We start from the raw sequence: 22,372 nt of genomic DNA on the forward strand, positions 1-22,372 counted from the left end.
GATAGCATCTGTTGTGCGAGGATAAGGATTGGAAATTGCAAGGCCAGTTTTGGAACAACTGTATCCTTGTTTCTCTACCCTTGAGAACGAGGGGGACAAGTGCCTACATGTGTTGGATTTTGTTAGCTGGATCCAGTTGCTGTGTTGAGTTAATGAAGGTCATGTTAGTCTGTGGAATGCTGGGAAAGTAGGAGAAGCCGAAACCGAGCTGGCCCATCCCCAGGCAAACTGGTTTTAACCAGGAAAAAGTCAGAGAATGCGAAGAAACTTCTTGTACATCACCTCAGGCAGTTATGTATTCTGTTTCCTAGTTACATTTTTTTTTTTCCTGGTATCAATTCCAAAACAAACAAATGGAGAGAGAGAGAGAAAAAAAAAAAGCATTCCTTAAAATAACCCTTTAACATCTTGGGCCAAATTTTCTTCTCCTCAAGCCTGAAGATACAGTCTGTCTGTGCTGATACTGGTAGAGAGCACCCCAGATATATGCTGCAACGATTGTAAAAATGAAACTCTGATCCCTTTTTATTCATTCAGAAGTAGAAGGTGGCGTGTACTAGGCACTGCACCAAATAACAGGATAGATAAGTGGGTACTGCAGGTACAGAGCTCCAGACTTTCTGCTGTTGTACCTTTTTCTTATGGTGGGTAAAACAGAGCACTGGGCAGGAAGGGACCCTGGCATTGTTTAGGATCTGTAGGCACAGCTCTGATGGAAGGGATAGTAGTAAGTCTGTTCAAACAGTTAACTTGGGTATTTACAAATAGTAGTTCAGCACAAGTGTTTCCTGTTGGGCTTCCTCAGAGAAATGACACAGCCAAATGCAGCTCCCGGAGTGCTTCAGTTAGCTGACCTACCTTGTGAATGCTGAAACCCCAGGCCTCCAAGACTGGCTGCAAATTTTCACTTCACTGGGGCGTTTGCAATGCATGGTTGTCATACTGCAACGCTTGAATAAACCTTTTTTTGTTTGTGGGTGATCACATCCACTTTCCCCTCCTACTCTGTGTTATTCTAGTCTTTCAACTAACTTTTGACTCCAAAAATTTAGGGAGTTTTATCATGCCCCACTTTGGAACTGACCATTTGATCTGCTTGAGAGCAAAAGCAGAAGACATTTCTTAACTTCCCTGTACTGCTGCCCTCTATGTCATCCTGTTTCAAGCTCCTCTATACAGTTCTTAAAGTTCTATATAAGGTTCTGAAAAGTATCACATTGCTTGGCTCTGTGCTTAAGGCAGTAGGGCACACAGTCTCTTTGGCGTGTTCCAGCAGCCAGTGGAAACAAGGGTAAGCCAGCTCATGTACATCTTAGCTTTGGCAAGGATGATCAGAGCCATAGCTCAGCAAGAAATCAGCATTCCCGCTGCAAGTGAAAGGTCAGGAATGCAGAAAGCTCACTGCCTTTTTAAGAAGGTTGAAAGTTTGCCCCCCCTTTTTTTCCAAAAAGAGGGCAAATAGGAGGATAACAATCCCATTTTCTGGTTTGTGTTTGGCTGAGAATGTCATCTGTTTAAGGAATGGTCACATGTAATATTTTGACAAGTTGGTAACCTCTGGGTCAAATCTGTTCCATTCAGTCCTGCCGTTTGCTTGACTAACCAGTGGCCAATGATGTTTGGTATCCAGCTGACATCCACATTCTTTTCTGCACCTAAATTCTCCAGCCAGCAAATAAAGATACAGTAGAAACAAAACCTATCAGCATAGGCATTTGCTCATTAAAACCTCTTGTGCTGGGCTCTAGGGCAGACAGTGTTCCGATAAGTTCAGGATGCTGTGATATTTTTCAAGCGAGGACATCCAAACCCAAGCTAAGAAGAGAGCATAGCTTCACCAGCAAAAGCACATGTGTGTACATATATACATATGTGTACCTTTTCTATCCAAAAGCACAGACACAAATGTACTGTTATCAGTCTTGCTGTGAGGGTGGGTGGGAAACTATTCAGAGAAGCTTTTTTCCTGCTGGAAGCCTTTGGTGTCTAGAAATCAAAGCTCTGTGCAGATGTGTGCAAGTCTTGATGAGATCTAAATTGAGAAGATTTCTAAAATCCAGATGGAATTTCTGATGAAAACAGATGTTTGATCAACACCCTTGCCAGCTTAGAAGGTAGAGACTGTAGCAGTGCCACGGAGAGCTTGGCCTCAGTCAACCTGAGCAAGTGCTCGAAGTGTTGCCATAGACCCCAAAGGGAGGTAGAGGTTCTTCCTTCTGCTTGAATTGGGGTCTGCTTCATCTTCACGAATTTCTCAATGACAGCCTTGACATTTTCTGTATAATGCAACCCCTCTTTAAAGCCAATGCTAGTCATGAGCTGTGTTTATAGAGGGGGAGAATAAAATGTATTAAATATTAGATAGGATTTTGCTCCGTGTCTCTTCAAGCAGATACTATTTTAGCGGATGTAGTTACTTTTTCTTTCCAAATTACTATTAATGACCTATTTTACCTCAAATTAACATCCAGATTCTGTTTGGTTTGGTTTTTTTTTTTTTTTTTAAATCAATGTATTCTGTTTGCAATATAGGAAAAACTTACTGTAGTGACACAAATTAATTTTCCTTCTTAGCATGCTATCCAGCCATACTTTTCTTTCAGCATTGGAAATAATGAGTCATGGAATCAACAGCATGTGATGTGGTCCTTGTAAAAGACATCTCAACTGGCATGGGGTCATGTTATAAGACATTAGCATTAGAAATTTCTTCCCACTCGCTTGAACAATTTCTCTTTTGTGCAAACATATGCAAAGTCCTGCCTGCCTTTCTTTTTTTGCAGCCTGTGTTAAACTTCAGTTGTCGCTTGAATTTACGTTCCAAGTTTTTCTGCATCAATTTCATTGAACCCAACAGTAGAGAACTTAAAGGATGTACAGAGATATTTTTTCTGAAGGGCTCATAAAAAAGGCAGCCTGCTACTACTAGCCTGAGCCAAAATATATGGAGTGAAAATTGTGCAAGTTTCTTTGCAAGCAGATGTATCTTGTCCCTGAAAGAGAAGGCACTGGCTTTACAAATGCTGGGATTCCTGTAAGCAGTGTATGTCACTTATGCTGAATTAGGATTTGTTTCTGCTTGCATTGACTTAAGCACATGAACATTAATCTCCAACATTAATCAATTTATTGTTGCTGAACCCCCATAACATAAAGAATTACAACCTCTATTTTGTAGATGAACTGAGTTGCAAAGAGATTTAGGTTCCTGTTTAAACATGTGTTTAGGCACCTAAAGATGCAACTAGATGCCAAGTAAGATTTATGAAAGTGCCTTAACTGATTTTGAGTGGAAGTTTAGGGCCCAGAGAAGTGAGGGGCTTTTATAAATTCAGCTAAGCACTGGATTATCTGTAGCAGCCTCGTGCTGACTTCCATAATCACACCTGTGTTTGGGAGCAGAGCTAGAGCCGAACCTAGATTTGCACCTCGTGGTAGGCAGAAAGTGCATGCAGGAGATGAAAGCTGAGTCCTTGAGGAGCCTGCAGCTTGCGTTTAGGGACAGCACTACTCACTCAGGCATACGCAGCCACTATTCCCCCTTTCAGTTTATTCCCAGCTTCATGCTTCTATCAGCACCCCCCTATTCACCTCAGGTTATTTTTCAGCTGGATCAATTCCAGACACAGCAGAGGGTATGGCTTCAGGACCCATGGAGGTGTAGTTACAGCAGAGTTCCAATATCCCTCTCATGGCTGGGCAGCCAGGAACACAGTGAAGGCTTCTGAATTGACCATCTGTGCTGAAGAAAGGGATAGCAGGCACAGCTGTTTCACAGCTGTTTCGCTCTCCAAAATATTATGTAACTATGCCGTCATGCAGTTAAGGACATATAGAGGTTTCAAATATTTGCTTTTTTATTTTGAAATTTTTTTTACTTTATTTAGTTGTAAACAATGCCTGTTTCAGAAATTCCTTGATTTAAATGAGTTCAGTGCTTCCCTAGTTCCTGATGCAGAAGACCTAGCTCAAGACTGGTTTGCATCCTTACAGCCTGCTGGGAACGAGCTTGCTGTGGAAACCGCTAGGTGGAAATAACAAGTAATAAATTTGCCGGAAAAGGCAGCTTGTGAGCAGGACCAGAATGAAATTTGAGTCAAGTTATATGAAAATGTTGGGGGAGAAAACACTTCAGCAACATTGAAATGGCTTTTGATGTTTGGAAGTAGAAAACATTTCCGTGTTTGCTTCAAAATTACGTATTTCAGCTCAAACAGGCCAGCACTTGAAAGGGGGAGGTTATACAACTTCAGAAATGTTTTATTTTCTTTTTGCTCAAATAAACGTCTCGAGTCAACTCAAATTATTTTCATAGCAAATGAAACATTTCTGTTTGTTTGACCCATATGATTATTTCTTTCTTTTTGTCTTCAGTAGTCACTGCAAAAACTCCATTTTCCTTATGTCTCCCACCAGAACTGAAAGTTGGAGACTGGAATATTCCACCTCCATGTGTGCCGGGGTGCAGCTGCCTAAAATAAATCTCCAAGCTTTAAGCACCTCAGACTCTGCCTCATGGTAGATGCTTTATTCTTACCCTAGAGTGAGAATCCCCTGTTGATGATATCTTTAAGGAAGGCAATGATCCCAAACCCCTAGGCCAGAAACTTGACAACAGAGTAGTAACAAGGCATTGCTTATATGAACAAGTCACTTTCTGCAAAGGCTGTTGAGCATATATGCATGAATAATGGTGCTTATGAATGTTCGGGAACATTAAAGGAAATCAATGGATCCACTATGCACATGAAAGCAGATAAATGAAGCATCACATGTGATATATAAAATTATATGTCCTACCTGGGAGTATGCATACTACCTTCCCGAACCCCTCAGATCAAATTTGGCAGCTGGGTTGTTGAATCTGACACAGTTCTGATCGTAACCTTTGCAACTAGAATTGTGTGGGTACATACACTTGATGAGAATGTGACAAGAGAAAATTGAATGTAAAGTCTGCTAGACAGCCAATAAATTTGTTTTATATCTTTATCTTTTCCTTGCTTGGCAATTATTTCAGCAGGTGCTGAACTACTTTCTGCTTGCTGTGAGTGAGGGTACTCAAATGACCTACTGTAAATTCTTGCTATTTCCTATACTTATGAGAAGACATAATCATCTCAGGAACTTGGATATTTACTGTGGATTAAGATGATTTTTTAAATAATGCTTTTTTTAATTGTATTTTTTTAAAAGACCAATATTGATTATAACTAGTGTTAAGTTACTTAGTACTATGTAACTGAAATGTGTTCGTATATTCATCAAACCCCTGTTATCTATTTTTAAAATAGTGGGGCGGAGTTGTCGCTCAGGTCCTACATTATTTGTAATTCAGTAGACTGTTAATGACAGCATATGGCTATTAGGTTATAGCCCTCCTAGGTTATGATTTTTAGAACCGTAAAGCAAGAATTGAAGGGTTTCAGAGGTTGATTACAGAGAGAAGTTTATTGTTATTTCTTACACTTAAATCTGCTAGCTAAGTTAAAACAGCCAAGTAGGAGATCTGGAATAGAAATGATGTGCAGTTAAACACTGAAAAATCTCTACCTCTCCTATACAGGAGAGCTATTAAACTATTGCTTATTGTACATTAGTATTCTGTGTTTGTTATCTGGAATGCTACTACAGGCAGTAGTTTGAGCAGGCTTTTACCATTTCTAGCTTCATGCTATAGCATTCTCGCTTGTCTGCACAGTTGACCCGATCCTGTATGTCATCAGGGAGGAGATGTTTAACTTGTGACACTACTAATCCTTTCCTGAAGGCTTTTCGTTCTTCCTGCATGTTGTCCTTTCATTGCTTTTGTGAGCTGGAACATGCTTGCTCAGCCCAATGATGAATTCATATAATTACCTATGATGTATGTACCGAAGTCCTGTTGACTTTAATGTTAAAGATCAGTGATTGCTTAAGTATTGCACTGAATCAGGACCCCCAGGCATTTTCACATGCACAAGCTACCTTGGGAATTGGTGCACCTTATTGTAGTTCTCCACCGATGGGAACGAACAGCAGGCTTCTGCAGCCCAGCCAACTGGGTGCTCGTCTCTCCCCAGGTAAATCTGCAGTCCACAGCTGGCCTGTATACCTTTGCATTAACACAAGTGGGATACATGGAAACAAATCATGACGTTAGACAAAGTTCAGAGTGTGTATTTGGTTAATCCAATTCTAGAAAGCCTCATTAGTCTGTGTGCAGGTATGAGTTATGCAAAAGCACGTGTCCGCACCAGGAATCTGCATCCTGGTATAGCTCTGTGTGTGTGTGTACCTCTGCAGAAACCCTGTTTGCAGGAGCTTGTGGTGCAAAGTCCTTTCTTTCTCAGCCAAGTTCTCACACAAGGATATGGATGATTTTCCCTGTGCCTCTTGAAAATGTGCTTGTCTCCACATTTTTATTTTGCTGATATAAATACATCTAATGCACTGTGATAGTGCTGTGTTTCATAGAGAAGGCTGCACTACTCTCAAGCCTGAAGAGTCTAGGTTGGTCTTGGTGTATGTAGGCATCAAGCCTTCAGAGCACATGATTGTCCTCAGCTGGAATGACTGACAGTCCCGGGAATCACATCTGAATTGCAAAAAACCTTGGGTGTCCAGTTCATATGTTGTTATAACCCACTGGACACTTTATATATTCCCTGTAGAGGCTCATTCGTGATCCTTTCTAATACAGTTTGCACTCAGAATAACGTTAGTCCTTTGACAAGAGGGGAGATGTTGCTGTTAGAGCAGTTCCACTCTGGGCTTCTGCTGGAGCTCTGTGGCATTGCTTTCCCAGGTTGATGATGGAGTGGACTTTTGCTTTCTCCATCCCTTCAGAAGTCATCCATGCTGCTTCCTCAGTGCTTTGATATTCTGCCAGCTGAGGGAGGGAAGAGCCATTTATAAATATTTCTGGTAATACAGTAAGTACTCTCACATGTTTTGCTCACTCATTTTCCGTATCCAGAAATCTATCCGACCAGAATTGGTTCACTCTCTTTTATTAGCAGAAATAGATCCACAACAATTAAAATTGATTTAAAAAAAAAAAAAAGAGAGTGAGAGAGAGAAAAGAAAAAAAAGCAGCAGCAGCAAGCACAACATCGTATTGACTGACTGTGTGTATATTCACACTGGCTTCCAATCCATGGATAATTACCCCTCAGAGATTGTGTGCTATGTACAGTATGGTGATGGAATTATGCACTTTAAAGAGCTTTAGTGAGGTTCTTAGGATGCCAAATTATTTCTTTTTTTTTCTTTCTTTCTTTTATTCTTCTTTTCATTGCAGTGAGTAATGATTTTTAAATGCACATGATCCTCCTCCAAAAAACCCGTAAGGCATGTCAGTGATGTTCTGTGTCTCTGGGTCTCACTTTTCTTGAACCGACACAATAGAATAAGTGTACACATAAGATGAAATCTGGGGCATGGTCAAAGGGTCTCTTGGGATTGCTGGCCCTTGTTAGTGAGGGGGAAGGCAAGTGGAACTCTGATGTCACTTGTTCTGTTTGGCAGCAGGAACCCCAGTTGGGATTACTGCAAGAAAAGAGGGCTTGAAAGAGACCCTGGGTACAAATCCATAGAAAATTAGGCTTCATTAGTTTGGCCTGTCATGGATCACCTTACTTGAATGCTAAGAACCAGTGGTGGTTTCTCCGACATCTTTGTCAGAGCCAGTTTTGATTTGCAGTTTCACACAAAAAAATTAAAATATTGCTTATAAATTTCAGCCTAAATTGTTTTTGGCAAAGTGATAAGCAAGTAAAAAACAGGGCCTCATCGTAGGAAGTGTCAAGCAATCTTAATTTTAGGCAGAGATACCAGCTCCTCCTAGAGGAAAAGAGCCAGTACGTAAATAGCTCCCAACAGATCCTTTACCCAAGGAGACAAAAGGGTGACGTGCAGAAGTTGCTGCTAATGCCAAATTTAAGCTTTCCAATGGGAATGTGTCATGTACATGAGGTTTGAGTTTGTCTGTAAGATGTGACTTGATGTTCAGGCAGGAGTCTTTCTTGATAGTCTGTGATATTTTGGAGGTATTAACAGCTCTGCAGACCTGTTGGAGCTCTTTGGAGAACATCTCCAAAGGTACTATCACAGGAGTTGAAAAAGGAGGTACCTTTTGAAACACAGCAGTCGGGAATGTAGTTGCAGGGCTGCTGCACTCCTCTGTGGCAGGCACTTGTTCTTTGACTGCAGCTATGTTTACAGATTTTTATCTCTTGGTGACGTCTTTAATGAATGTTTAGTAACAGTGAGTGGTGCTGCATCCCATTCCACCAGCCTGGACCAGCGGGCTGTTGTGCTAAAGGGAGGGCTCCCAAAGACAACTTGTTGCCCAAAAAGAGACTCTTTAACTGTGACATACTGTAGCAGCTACGAGGTCCCTGCAGCTGCCCTGCTCCTGCTCAAGGATGAATGAAGGTGCGCCTGGGGGTGCTCCCAGGAGTAGGTTTGTATGTACAAGTGTACAAGCCAGCCCTCTCCTCACATCCTGCCTTCCTCAGGGCCCTGTGCCCCAGGAGGAGCAGTGTCCCCACTCTCCCTCGGTAACCTGGGCTGCAGAAGCTAGAACAAGGCATCAGGGACCTTCCTTGATGCTGCCCAGCCTCAGCCCCTTAATAAAACAAAGGAGACACGCTGCTTTACAGCAGACCAAAGACAAAGAAATGAAATAGTTCTGCTATCCATCAGTGAGGCTGTATGCATGGCTGTATGTGGTGGTTGAACGTGTGATTTCCATGGAGTAGCTGAATTTATGGAACGTGTTCGGGAGAGGGCTGCATGTATCTGCTGGGGAAGTATCAGATGCTTCAGTCTATGAATCTGTTATGTCTCCATCTTCTTGACCTTTTGGAATAATACCGAGCAGTGCTCAAAGCCCCTTGCAGTATCTTTCAGCTTGTTTGGTGATGGTGCATTGTATGACCTCCTCAGCAGATATTTCAGCCTGGGGTTCAGTCCTGCAGTCCCTCATCCGTTCTTGTTTGAGCAGTCGATGGGGGTATCTGCTCAGTGCTCTTGGGTACTGTGGTGGTACTGTGGTGAAACTCTGGTAGGTGCTTTTGGTGTTTAAGTGGTTGATATGAGAAAATGTGTGTTTGTGTCCCCATTCTTAATTGTTTTAATCTAACTTGAGAAAACATTCATTACTTGTTAGATATGTAAATTTTTAGGTACCTAATTACCTGTTTTACTTGCCAACTCCCTCCAGTCCCTTTCTTCCATGATCCTACCACTCTCTTCCCTTCTCATACCCTTAAATATGTGTAGATGATGAACAGCAAATCTTACAGAATTTTTCGGGAATATTTACTGTAGGGTTTTGCTTTTGTTTGCTTTTCTGGTGACTTGGAGATGGCATGGTGAGAAAAGAAACATGTGAGCTAAACCTGTTGGTTTGAACATTGTGTCAGAAAATATCCATAAATTGCAAGTTACTACACAGATGTATAGATTTAATGAGACTGTGTAATGCCATTTATTTATGCTAAAGAATCTGACACATACGGTACTGAAAAAAAGTTAATACTCTAAGAGTTATTTTATATTTTTCCATTGCCATCTGTCACTGCCTACATAATAATGATACAGGTGAAAGCCTAACACTGCTTTAAAAAAAAATCAGAATGAATAGTCATTTAAATATCTTGCGGCTTTAATAGCTGGTTTGTTTTAAGTTGTGGGAAGGAGGCAACAGAGATACCCTCCCCCCATTTTTAGTATATTAAATTTGGGGCTTAAACAGATTTAGATTCTTGAAGTGACTTCTGAAAGTGGAAAATTATTATAAACTGTTCTGTCCTTTAAATCTGGAAAAGTTAAGGGACTAAACCAGACTCTGCCATCTTTATAACATACTGTCAGTGTCTGGTTCTTGGAGTAGACCTTTCATGTGCATCTTTAGATGTAGGTGAACTTTTGTGCTCCAAGTCCCGCCTTAATGTGCTGAATTTAATACTTCGGGGGTCTCTGAACTGTGAGCAGGTGTCTCTAGATCCCAAATTCCCAAATCCTGGTCCCCATTGGCCATCTGAAATCAGTAAAGGAAAAAAAAAAAAGTAAGGGAAATACACTTTTTCAGCAGTATCAAGTAAAAATACATGTCTCAAAGCAGCACTATGCTGACAGAACTCGGCATTTACAAAGACACTGGCTTTTAAGAGTTTTCCTTCAACTTCATGCAGTCATACCATGGTTAGGCAAAATTGCTTCCCCCTTTTTTTTTTTTTTTTTTCTTTTAATCATGGTGGAGTCCAACACAGCAATGACTGTGAAGTGCACAGTGAGAAGTCCCTATGCTCAGATGTTTGCAGTGATCCAGGGCTGCAAATGGTCCTGTACCTGGGGATCTGCCCATTGCTTTCTATCAGCCACCTGCCTCCAAAGGTGCAGACAAGGCTTTGACTCAAATAAATAAATGAAATGGGTTTTGTTGTTAATCTCCTTTTTACAATGTAGTGATAAAGACAGAAAATATTTTTTGTGGCAGGTGCTTATCCTATAATTTTCCATGGGTTGATGAGCCAGGGGAGGTGCCTCCTTTAGAGGAGGAGGACATGGCTAGCTCAGGTTACATTAAGATGATTTAGACTTTATATAATTAAAAACAAATAAATTTTTTCCTGAAAGGTGTTAATGATTCAAAGGTATAACTTTGTAATGAAAGCCTTTCACTTATTTAAAATAACGTCTCTAGTGGTAAAAATGCCAGAAAATGAAGCAAAGTACGTGGTCCAGACCCAGAGAAGTCATTCCATTGGCTTCAAACAACTTTTTCAGGTGTATTTTCAAATATAGTGCAGATCCCTAATGGAAAGTTCCTTATAAATGAAATAATCATTACTGTTATAATTACTACTCTTTGCGTACGTTGGAAAGCATTTTAGGAAGTCATGAACTTTTTAAGAAGCAGAGATGACAATGAGTGAGCAATGAGGTTTTGGTCACTTTAAATGGATGTTATAAATCACTTTATTTTTGTTTATAAGAGATGATCCATATATAGCTGTAGTTTGTCAGCATTTTCCATTACAAACTTATAGTTTTGGGTACCATATAGAGCTCTTAGCAGCCTCTTAGAAAATCCACTTAGAGGTGAATGTTGTGTCATTGCTCAATGAGTATATGTTTCTTCTGCTCCCTTATTAGAATTTGAACCGGCCTTAAAAATAAAAAGGTGTTCATGGTTTAATGTTTAGAGAGACAGAGTGTTTCACTGCAGGACTGAACCTGATTTTATTTTTCCTCCTCTCTCTGCTTTCCAGTGTGCATCAGAAATAACTCTACTGAAGTAAAAAAGAGCTGTGGTAGGAGAGGAGACTGACAGTATTTAATGTACGTTGCAGACAGTAAGAGACTTGCTTTAGATTGGCAAGGGAAAGGACTGTGAAAGACCACCCACATCACCGAACCCTGTCTCCTGTAGTTCATGGTAACTGTGAAATAAAAGTTTACAATGAAAAGGGGCCCTGGAGAACACCTGCTATGCACTACAGCCCCCCTGCCCCAGCTCCATCACCTGCCCATCTGTAACAAGCGTAAAGTCATTAAGACAAAGGCAGAAAGACTTAGTGATTATGGTATGTGGCAGGAGAGAGCAGGGGAGCGCAAGGGCTGACCAGGTGTGGGATAAAGGCAGAAAGTTTGCTAGATGACATTTGCCCAGAAAAGCACGTTTCATGCCACAGAAAATGGAGAGGAAAAAGAAGAATCCTACTATCTCTGACCCCATCAAAACAGCCCAAAAAGTAGCAGAACGAATAAACAGGTATCCAGTAATTGCTCGTGATTTGGCCTTAGGGAAAAATCCATGAGTCCAAGCCTAATAACTGACTTAGCTTGAGCAACAGAAGAGGAGACAGCAGCTAGGAGCCAAGTACCTCTGCATTCCACTTGTCTTTCACAGGGGCCAGGTTCTGACATTGCAAATGGATGGGCGGCCATGGGGGTGAGGAATCTCTTCCTTGCACTTGTAGGGAATTGGCAGAAACCGTGTATTACGTTAAGCACAATACTTGTTGCACCATAATTACTTTGTAAGTATAGGCAAAAAGGGAGGGGGAGGATGGGTCATCAGGAGTACTTTTCCTACCCTGGGTTATGAATACATGACTCTCACTTGTGTAAGTACAAGTTGTATAGATGCATTTGTGGGTGAAATTTGGCCTGAGGTCCTTCTGGAGAGGAATCTTGCGACACTGAGCAATCATATATATTCAATTAGGAGTTCTTGCTCTTGCCAGATGGAGGTATGCAGCATGGGTGACTTGTGGTGAGCAAACAGTCATGCCTAAAGGCTGGGCATTTGGGGCAAATTCTGGTCTAGATACTGCCATCCTTACTTATATCAAGGTACTCATTACTTGGTGTCTCAGCCTTTGGACTTCAGCAGCGTTCTCACTGTATGTGACTCAAAAATCATTGAGAGCATCAGAATTTGGTCCTGTGGTAGAAAAGAAATTTCAGGTCTTAATGCTGCACTTGCTGGGATGCTGTGTGCTTAAATCGGAGCCCTTCCAACTGTAACTGTGGTCTTTTCAGTTTAATATTTGTATAAGCTTGTATAGCCATTTGAGCATAAAAGTTGTTCCACAGGTTTCACTGCTGTAGTCTTCATTCCTTGTGTCTGGCCATGGACAGCTGGGTTGGGAGAAGCTGCCTGGTATTTTAAAACCATTGCTATTGAAAGCATGCAGTGACATCCAGGGTGCTGCTCCACATTAGCCAAAGCTGGTTCTTGTGATGGCACGGTATGCCTGATCAGGGGCCTGATCCAGCTGAAAATGGTTGATTTTTTTCAGGAAGGTTCGTTTTTCAACCAGATTGGTTTACCACCGAGTTCCATAAGCACTGGTGCCAGTATAAAAGATGGAAGGGGTGGGGAACGAGAAGATGGCAGCCATAGTTTGTGTCAGCTAAAACCTGACTGAAGCTTGGCTTAGCTATGCAACCACATCCTAATTTAAACTAAACTTGGGTGTAACAGACCTGTTAGTCTACACTTACTGCACACACCACCTCCAGAAGATATGAAATAAGTACTCTGTTGCATTTAGTGAGAGTTTAAATTGACTTCAGAGGTAGCAGGCTTAAACTGAGATTCTTCAATGTGAAAACTAAAAATTTCTAAGGATGCCTAAATAAGCTGATCATTTCTCACTGAATTTCTGGCGTATTAACTACCTCCATGTGGGCTTGAAGAATCCCATTTGTAGCATGCAGAAAAGGACTCTGCACTAAGCTTCTAAAAATCCTTTCCCTCCTTCTTCTTTATATTAGTTATGAAATATTTCTTTGATTTAACTGTTACGAATGGACATAACCCTGCTGAGGTCACTGTGACAACATGGTGTCACCATCTAAGATTCCCACTTACTCAGTGGCCAAAAGCTAAATCTTTGGCATGTTGTGATAAACAAATTTGACACCCAGCATCGGGGATGTCCACGTGTAATGTAAGAGGCCTTGTTTGGTCTTTTGTCGCTTGACTCGAGAAAGGAGTTGGGTAATTCCCCTTTCTTTGCAGGTGACATTCACCCTCATTTGTTCCATCCAGACGCAGCTTCACTTCTCTCTAAGCCTCCAGAAAGCCTCAATCTACTGTGAAGGCAGAACTTGCTCCCTTGAAATACACCTTTCTAACCCCCAACTGAAACGTTTTCCATTACAGTGTTGTTAGGGCAGTGTTGCCCACAGGTGTCATTTAAGAGACATCTTCCTCTCTCCTGAAGATCACGGTTATCAACCCCAACACAGCAGATGTGCTGTCAATGCCTTGAGCAGACCTGATTCTCCTTATTCCTCAGCATCACACCTATGCAGCTTTAGAGCGATACCTGCTTTGCACCAGCGCAACATGAGGAGAAGGGGAGGCCTGTTTGTTTCTCAGGAACTAAATATAATTTCCAGCTAACTTGCTTTTTAATGTCAACCTGTTTGCCAAGTACTTTGTGACTATGAGGCGACAACAGAGCAGATTCCTTGCCTGGTTCTGCTGCTCCTCAGCTGGCATTCTCACCCTTTCTATGGGTGCCTTTTTAAAGAAGGAAGATTTGTCAGTGCTCCCTTGTTTACACATTTAATTGCTCAAAATTACACCAAAATGGACTCAAAAAGCCTCGTTAATTAAGAGCCAAATTCTACCAGCAACAAGAAACTCAAAGGCAAGTTTTCTTTTCACTAAGACCCCTTTATACTATTCCAGGAGGAAGGTATGTTTAAACATGCATTAAAGTCTCACTACACTTCTGGAGTGGTGTAAACAGCCTCTTTAAGAATCCTTTTTGCTACCAGAGTGCTCTTAGACTGAAAAAGAGTCAGGGCTCATTGTTTCCAGCTTCGGGCATTCCTTACCTTGAATTTTCAAAATCTGTCAAGACGGAAGAGTTCTGCCCCCTCCCCCCCTTAATTTTAATTTTACAAAACATTTATCTGTTTGACACTCCAGCTCTTAAAATTAACTGTATTCCACTCACCATTACTAAGTGCTTTTAACAGTATAGAGACAGTGCATTTAATAGTATAGAAACACTCCGCATCTGAGTCTTGCGATGTGTAAGAGCTACGTACCCTGGTTCAAAACATGCAAGAAGCTGGGTCATTTTCTATTTGTCTTTAGCTGCCAATTAGCAATGTCATTAATCCATTGCCTAGGAGAAGTTCATGATTAAAATAGACGGTGTCACTGACCATTGACAAGACGGTATGCAGAAGGTTGTGCTGTAGCTGCCTGTCACTGTGCTGTGGTATTTAGAGCTCAGTCTCGTAGGGAAGTAACAATTTCTTAATTTATTTGCATTCTGGGGTAAAGACAGACATATTATCCAGGCTTTGAATATTGCATTATATTGTGTTCTGGACAAGGAATCTGCAGCAGACCCTGGGAGAGCTAATGCACAACCTGCCCCCCGTTATCAGACGAGTTTGGTCAGAGAGCACCTTGTGTCCACATTAGCTGCAAATGTCCTTCGCTGTGTTCACCCACAGAGCCACCCCAAGGCTCTTCGGGGGCGTCAGATTTGAATTTTGCCTCCTCAAGGATGAGTATCTGAAGCTGGGCCAAAGCTTCATTTCCTGCTGGCGAGAGAAGAGGGATAGGGGAAGAGGCATGGGAGGGATTGAGGGCTTAGGCGAGCTTTTTCTGCTGCTCTGGGGGCAGCAGGAAGAGGCTGGTGGTGCGTGGCTGCTGCCAGGAAAGGCTAACCTCTAGCTGGAGACCACAAACCCTTGGTGACAGTGGCCAGCCTGGTTTTCCAAGGCCACAGATAAAATAAGCAACGACCTAGGACAGCAGACAGTGGAGGAGACAGAGGGGCATGGTCCTGTTGTGTTGGACAGAAGGATTTTTTGTTCTGTACTGGGAATTGCACTCTAACTTGCTTGCTTAAGAAAAAGATGGCCAGTGCTTTAATTTACATCCCACCTGGGGATCAGATCTCTCAGCAAGACAGGAAGGTTTTTTTTCCCCCAGATCTCACTTGTGAAGGAAACAAATTTCCATGTCAGAGGATGAAATACTAGGAATATTTTTCTTAGGTGGATCTTCCAACTTCTGGTTTGTAGCTACACTAATTTGTGGGTGAAGGAAATATTTTGGTACTGAAAACTTGCCAAAATGCTGTTTAACAGGGAATTGCAGTTTAATTAGCACTTATGAGACATTAACAATAATTGTATTCAATTTGGCCACTCAGGATAAAGTGTGATTCAGGATCAGCTGGTTGGTGCTCTAAAAAAAAAAAAAAGAAAAAGAAAGAAACATTGCTGTGTGGTCTGGTGAATATGTGCCATTAGCTTCGTGTTCATAGGTAGAAGCTTTTGTTGGCTGCTTGACTCTCTTTTCCCATGAGGTATTGTGCTGGACTGGGAAAAAGTGGAAGGAACTTGTATTAACTGGAGGGAAATGGTTTGACTTCAAGTTCATGCTTTTGCAGTGAGCTGGATTACAGTTTATCCCTGCTATCTCTTTTGCTGTGATTTTTAGGAAAAGTGCCAAAAACTTTAATTTTTTTTTCCATTTACTTATTTATGCTTTGCTTTGCCAAGGAATGAGAGAGCCTGCCACTTTTAGCAAGCATGTGAACAAGAAAGGCAAGGGAACCCAGGGTGAAATTTGACGTAGAGACTTGTGTATGATGCAGGATAGCCATAAACATCCCTTGAATGTTTCTTTTTCCTTTGCAGCAGAGTTCATTACGCTGTCTGAGTTTGTGGCTGTAGGTGAAAACAAAGACAGTGCCGCAAAATGATTGTAGTTTCAAAGCCTGGCTGTGAACAGAGAAAACAAACTATATGCAATTTAAGCGCCTGTTTGTATGCAGGCTACCACACAAGCCTAACATATACACTAGTATGATGTAAGGCAGCGGAGATGACCTGATTAGCAAAGCCCTCTCAATGAGCTGAGGACATCCCTGCTGCACCAGTGCACCCCTCCTTGGAGACCTGTGGCTAGTCCCAGATGAAGGAAACCTTCCTGCAGCAACAAGAGCTAGCGGAGGGTTTCTGAAAATGGCAACGACGGTGCTCTCTGTGTGTTGTGAAGGTGAGGGAAATAAGAAGAGTAAACAGCCTGCACAACTTTGCAGAATAGCTGGCATATTATGAAAGATGCAACATGAATTACTTGAGCTTTGTGAGATACATTTGCAGGAGCTGTGGAGCACTGAGTGTTTGGGGAGGGTGCATTTCACCGAACAGCTCGCTCTGTTTTGTTGTGCTTTTTATCCTGTTGGATGAAAGCCATCATTCAGCAGAAAGAAACACTAGGGCAAGATAAAGTAAGTGATCTTCCAGTTTGTAAGATCTTGCAGCCTTGCTTTCATATGTGCTGAGCAGGCAAAGGTCCAGAGACTTGAATGGGAACTTGTGGTGCTCAGCACTTATTACAGTCAAGTGTTTATTATTCCATGTCAGAGAAATAGGGAGAAAAATTTATATACATAAGACGACACGTAAGACACAAGGCTTTCTGTCTCTCTTGTGAGTACATATAAATATACACAATTGGTATGAGGGTTTTTTGGTTATTTTGTGCATTGCTGTGCGTGGAGAGCGTGCAGGCTTGTGGCAGCGACCCGGGGTTTTAGGTGAGGAGTGCAGGGCACTATTTCTGGCTCTAACCTAGCTACTTGTGTGGCCAAGTGTATTAAATACTGCTCCTGAAGGCAGCAAACCGTTTATTTGGGCTTCATTCTCAGACTTGCTGAATACCCCCAAAGGCTGCTATTATTAGAGGGAACTGCCATTCCTTAGCTGTGAAAGTGGGCTGTCCATAAATCACAAACGCGTGCTTTCCACAGCGAGGTGGGACTAAAACCTCAGCTTTCTCCCTGCCAGCCCGCGAAGCTGGCAGAGCTCCCACTCTGCTAGCACTTCCACTGAGGGTGTGTTCTCCTGGTCACAAGGCTGGCGATGGCTGTGCCACCCACCGTACCTTGGGCTCCGCACGAGCTTTGGATGGCTTCCCATTGCTTCTCTTGCTGCTGTGGTGGGCCGGGCCCCCTCATGCTCACCATGCAAACGGCCTCCTGTTGACCTGTTTCTGCCGTCCTTCCTCCCCTTGTTGAGGTGGTGGTGGCCTCGCAGAAGAAGCTATTAAGAAAGCTATATCTTGTCCTTGGGGGATGATTTGCAATTGCATAAAGTTTAGGGCGTCTTTCTCAAGGCCAGCAAGATGTTGCTGTCATCCACATATTTCCCTGTGTGTGCTATTGGTACCAGGGTTAGCACTGTGGAGCAGAGCGCCGTCCCTGGGGGACTGTGCTCTTCCACCACGCTGGGTGTAGGTGGGGACGGCCATCCTGCGCCCAGGCCAGCACAGCCACCCGCTGGCACTGGCTGGGGCCAGGTCACGGTCAAGCTCTCAGTCTGTGCCATTGTTTCTGTTTTTAAACAATAAATGCATCTCTGTGACTACAAAAATATCAACTCCCTTCTATAAATGAAGCGCTCAAATATTTCGTAGTTACAGGCCATTTCGATGACGGTGCCTGTGCTGATACTAGTCTGCTGTGATCTGATCTGTCTGTGTCCTTGCTCTGGATGTGCTTTGCTGTAGTAGTACTTTCATTCCTTAGCTCCCATTAGTGCCTCGATGAATAGTGGAAGATGTGTTTCAACAATTTTATGATTAAAATGCAACATCTTACCGTTGTTTGGTCCCTAGTGCCTTTACCCTGTTCATTACGCTTTGCCTAGGATTAACAACAGTGATTTAGAGTTGCAACATCAACATCAGTCTCTGAACCTTGTGTTTTCTTTAACTATAAATTCTGGGGAAGGAGGAGAAAGGAGGATGAAGGAGGAAGTCTGAGTAGTAGGGTTTGTTCTTCTGACATTTCCAGGCCTGCTGTTTGAAACTGTGGTGGCTCACAGCAATCAGACACATTTACTTCTAACTCTCTCATTGGGTTCCCAGACAGGGGCCCCTTGGGCAGCTGCTCTGGAGCATACCTGGCCAGGGTTTGGAGGCACCGGCCAGCCTCAGAGCACGCATTTGCACTCCAGGTCCACTGCTGTTACCGGCACTCGTGCTAATGGCCTTAGTACGGAGGTCAAAGACTGCTTAGATATGAAGTCTGAATCACCTCCTTTTTAAACCCCTCAGCAGGATCAAGGCTTAGGGAAGCAGGCACGTGGGCTTGCCTTCTGGCTGACAGTGCGGATGGAGAGTGTGACTCTGGGACAGGCCTTTCGGCAGGTTCGACCAACCACTGAGGCATTGAAATGGGGGTGTCTGGTGATTAAAACACCCTTGCACCGACACCCCTACATGAAAAAGCCTGATGCATTCATTTTCTTTAAAGATTTGCCGATCCCACAAGCTTTTGCTAGTTCGAGGAGGTTTGTCGTGTGACCCAAGGATCACAGAAATCAGTGGTGAGCCCATCAGTCTAACCAGGCAAATATGAAAGATCTTCAACTGCGCTTATTTCACTTGCAAATATAAATAAGCCAGCAGCATAGGTCTCACCTCAGACCTGTTTGCCTTGGCACTGTCCCATTTACATGAATCAGAATATGGTAGCAAAAAAGCACTGGAGGCTCATCCAGAGATTGATTTCCCCTCTGTCAGGAAACCTGCCCGTGCAGGCAGGGTGATTTGGAGCTTACTGACACAGCCCACAAGCCTGGCTTCACTAGGTCCCTGTGTTTTGAACAGTTCTGCTTGTGAAGGGTTCTTGTTTCCGCAAGCTGTGGCGGTGCAGTGTCCTGTCTTTGGAAGCCCCGTGTCTTGGTGCACAAGGCAGGAGAGACCTGGAAGAAACAGCTGTGGCTAAGTCCTTTGCTCTTGTGACTTAAACTCCTTGAAAGGAAGGGAGATCCTGTGTTTAAAGCTGAGAAGCAGGAGGTCAGTTCTTAAGCCTGATGCATCTCTGAAACTTTTGGTAGGTCTCTGGATAATGCCGTGCCTTAGTTTCTAAGCTCTAAGACAGACAGACAGAAATTAGGAATTTTAAAAACAAACAAACAAGGCCTTGAAAAAAAATGCAGTTGTAACCTGTGGTGCCATCATCACCATGAGGCCCTCGTGTTCATTTAAGCTTCAAGGCTGTGCTTTAATATTGATAATAGAAATTTATTATGATATTAGCAATTGGGAACTTAGAAAATACAAGTTTTTAATTGTTTTTTTTTTATTATTTTTTTATTTCAGCAAATTCAGTAAAGCTAGAAATGCAAAGTGATGAGGAATGTGACAGGAAGCCCCTGAGTCAGGAAGATGAGATCAGGGCTCATGATGAAGGAAGCAGCCTGGAAGAGCCCCTCACTGAGAGTAACGAGATGGCGGATAACAGAAAGATCCAGGAGCTATCGAGCGAGGGAGGAATCCGGCTTCCGAATGGTAAACTGAAATGTGACGTCTGTGGCATGGTTTGCATTGGGCCCAATGTGCTAATGGTACATAAAAGGAGCCACACTGGTAAGCAGCTGAAAGAAAATCTGATGACTGCCTGTGGCGTCTGATGTTGATGTTACCTGACAACTCTTCTCTCTTCCCTTTTCATTCATGGGGTGGCAGGAGGCTGGGGAGGGGAAAGACGGGCTTCATTGGTTTGGTTCTCTTCCTGCTCCCCAAATTCTGGTGATGCTGTGTTTCTTGCAAGCATTGTGCTTCCTTGACTTTGATTACCAGCCTTTGGTTCTTAAAAACAGCGCAAAAGTCTGGAAATTGCCCTTTTTGTTGTTCTTGACCAGGGGCAAGATGGTGAGAGTCATCCTCTGGTATGGGGAGGGTGGGGTGGGGTGGGGTGTGTGTGCTCACGTGTGTGTGCATGTGCAAGGCTTTTGAGCCTTTAAGGCGAGTCTTAGATGGTCTTCCCTTGGAGGTGTTCACAGGTGGACAATGCCAGCAGCTTCCTGGGGATCTCACGCCTCCTTTGCAAGTGGCTAGGCATCATGCTGGTGGCCTGGAAAACCTGGGATTAGCAAACCCTGCAGGGGACACTGGTTACCTAGTGATCCTGATGCCAGGGTGGGCTTGCTGCTCATTGCATGACAACCCCATCAGGGAAACCGCACCTGAACTGCTCCTGTGGGCTAGGGCTTGGCTCCCCCTCACCATCCATGTACCATTTTGTGGCACCTTTCAATGCTTGCACTCTCCTATAAATTATTTTTATTACTATTAGTACTACTACTGTTTGGAGACCAAAACAGCTTGCTAGGCTTATGGATTTGAGAATTCAAGAGGCAGACAAAACTTTTTGCAATATGCTGATTGAGCAGGTCTTTGGGGCCTGAAAGATGAGGCCTTGAGTTCAGAACAGGGAATTTCAGGGGAGTCTTAGCTAATATGACAAACTGGGGTGCCCAAGAGGCTGGTACTCACTAGCCTCTTCTGCTCCTCAGGTGGGAGTGACAGTTACCTCCAACAGCATAAAATTACAGATGGTGCAGAAAGACAATGCTCTCTGGTCTTTCAGAGGTCTACCTGGCAGGGACTTTGATTCAGAAAAGCACTTAAGCTTGTGCTTAACTTTTATGAGATTTAAGCACATGTAAGTCACCTGAAGTGCTACAATATATTCTTAAGATACACACTTAAATCTTATTAAGGTTAAGCACAGGTTTCTGTACTGGAGCCTCAGTGGGTGTTTGTTCTTCATATTTTTTTGACAAAATGAAAGATATTTTGGTTTTTTATCTTTCTCTGCTATTATTTAATGGGGTGAGAGACTCACACTGACTGTGAGATATCTGCTAAGACTTAAAAAGAAAAGTGGGGTTTTAAGGTAAAGTAAGAAGGACTTTGTGTAATCCCTTTGTAAACCTAGTAGTTTGCAGTCAAGTAGTGTGCTCTTGATGGGGAAGAAATCAATAAGATTTCTGTACAGAGGAATAATAAATATATATTACATAGATAATGCCCTGTATATAAGTTGCATTGATAATAACTTAACATAAATGTATAATGCAAAGCATTGCAGTATCGTTTATGATGCAGTCATGATTTTAGACAGCAATTACGACAGGGGAAAAGCATTAGCTGGAGAACCAAAATCTTGATTAACAATTTGACATGCTATTACTGGGAAAGCGAAAGAGAATAGAGAATGTAACAGGCTGCGTCCCCAGCTTTCAACCTCCCTAAAAGTTTTCATTGGCACTTGCACGTATCTGAGCATATGTATTGTAGGTGCATCAGATTCCATGTATTTGAACTTGAGCAGCTAAATTAGACCTGCTAAATTTAGATTTAGGTACTTAATTAAATGGTCTGCATTTTTTGAGATACTGAATAGCTAGCACATCTTTTAAATGCAGACAAGCTGCCTTTTTCATGTTAAAGAAGACACGCAAATTCAAAGTGAACACAGCAAAATCTCATCTGCGTGCAGGCAAGACGGCTGTATGCGGGTGCACGGGTAGGAATTGCATAACTGGTAGCTTTTTCCTTTGGGCTACTGCTGGTTGCTCATAGAGCTCTGACTCTTTTCCCATCTGAGCAGAGGAGCTGTGATGTATTGCTCTATACAGATGATTTCAAGCATATAGAAATGGCATTCCTTTTAATGTGCAGCTCAGTGCTCTACTCTCAGTAAACCAGTTGGCAAGTTTTGCAGGGGATTTTCCCCCCCCCCCCACTTTGTTTGTTTGTTTTTTAATGCATGCTGCTACTTCACTGTCCACAACAGAAGGAGAAGTTTGCTTGGATTTCCACATCCTTGATTTTAAGGAGTATTTTTAACATAGTGGTATCTATCTTTTAAAATCCAGTATTTTAAAATATATTGCCACTTCCTCAGCAGCCAGGCGCAATGGGCTGGCCCCAGCTCTGGAATGAGCCCTGACTTGTGGGTAGTCTGGTTTTGCAGCCCAAGGGTGAATGGTGGAGGGAACAGAGGTTGTCCCTAGTGAGTGGAAATGGATG

At 42.7% G+C, this 22,372-nt stretch overlaps 1 protein-coding gene across 16 annotated transcripts in view; it reads left to right on the forward strand.

Annotated features, from left to right (window-relative positions):
• The window catches only part of IKZF2 (IKAROS family zinc finger 2), a 120,858-nt gene that overhangs the window by 43,224 nt on the left and 55,262 nt on the right, over nt 1-22,372 (forward strand). For 14 of the 16 annotated variants that reach the window (XM_030018718.2, XM_030018725.2, XM_030018717.2 and 11 more), the window contains one exon: nt 19,655-19,921. The exons of 1 other annotated variant lie outside the window; for it this stretch is intronic. In XM_030018718.2, coding sequence (XP_029874578.1) covers nt 19,655-19,921 — 267 coding nt within the window. The remainder of the gene's footprint in view (nt 1-19,654; nt 19,922-22,372) is intronic. One more of the 16 variants, XM_030018730.2, reaches the window with a different exon arrangement.

Source organism: Aquila chrysaetos, chromosome 6, assembly GCF_900496995.4.
Source record: "Aquila chrysaetos chrysaetos chromosome 6, bAquChr1.4, whole genome shotgun sequence".
Taxonomy (NCBI): domain Eukaryota; kingdom Metazoa; phylum Chordata; class Aves; order Accipitriformes; family Accipitridae; genus Aquila; species Aquila chrysaetos.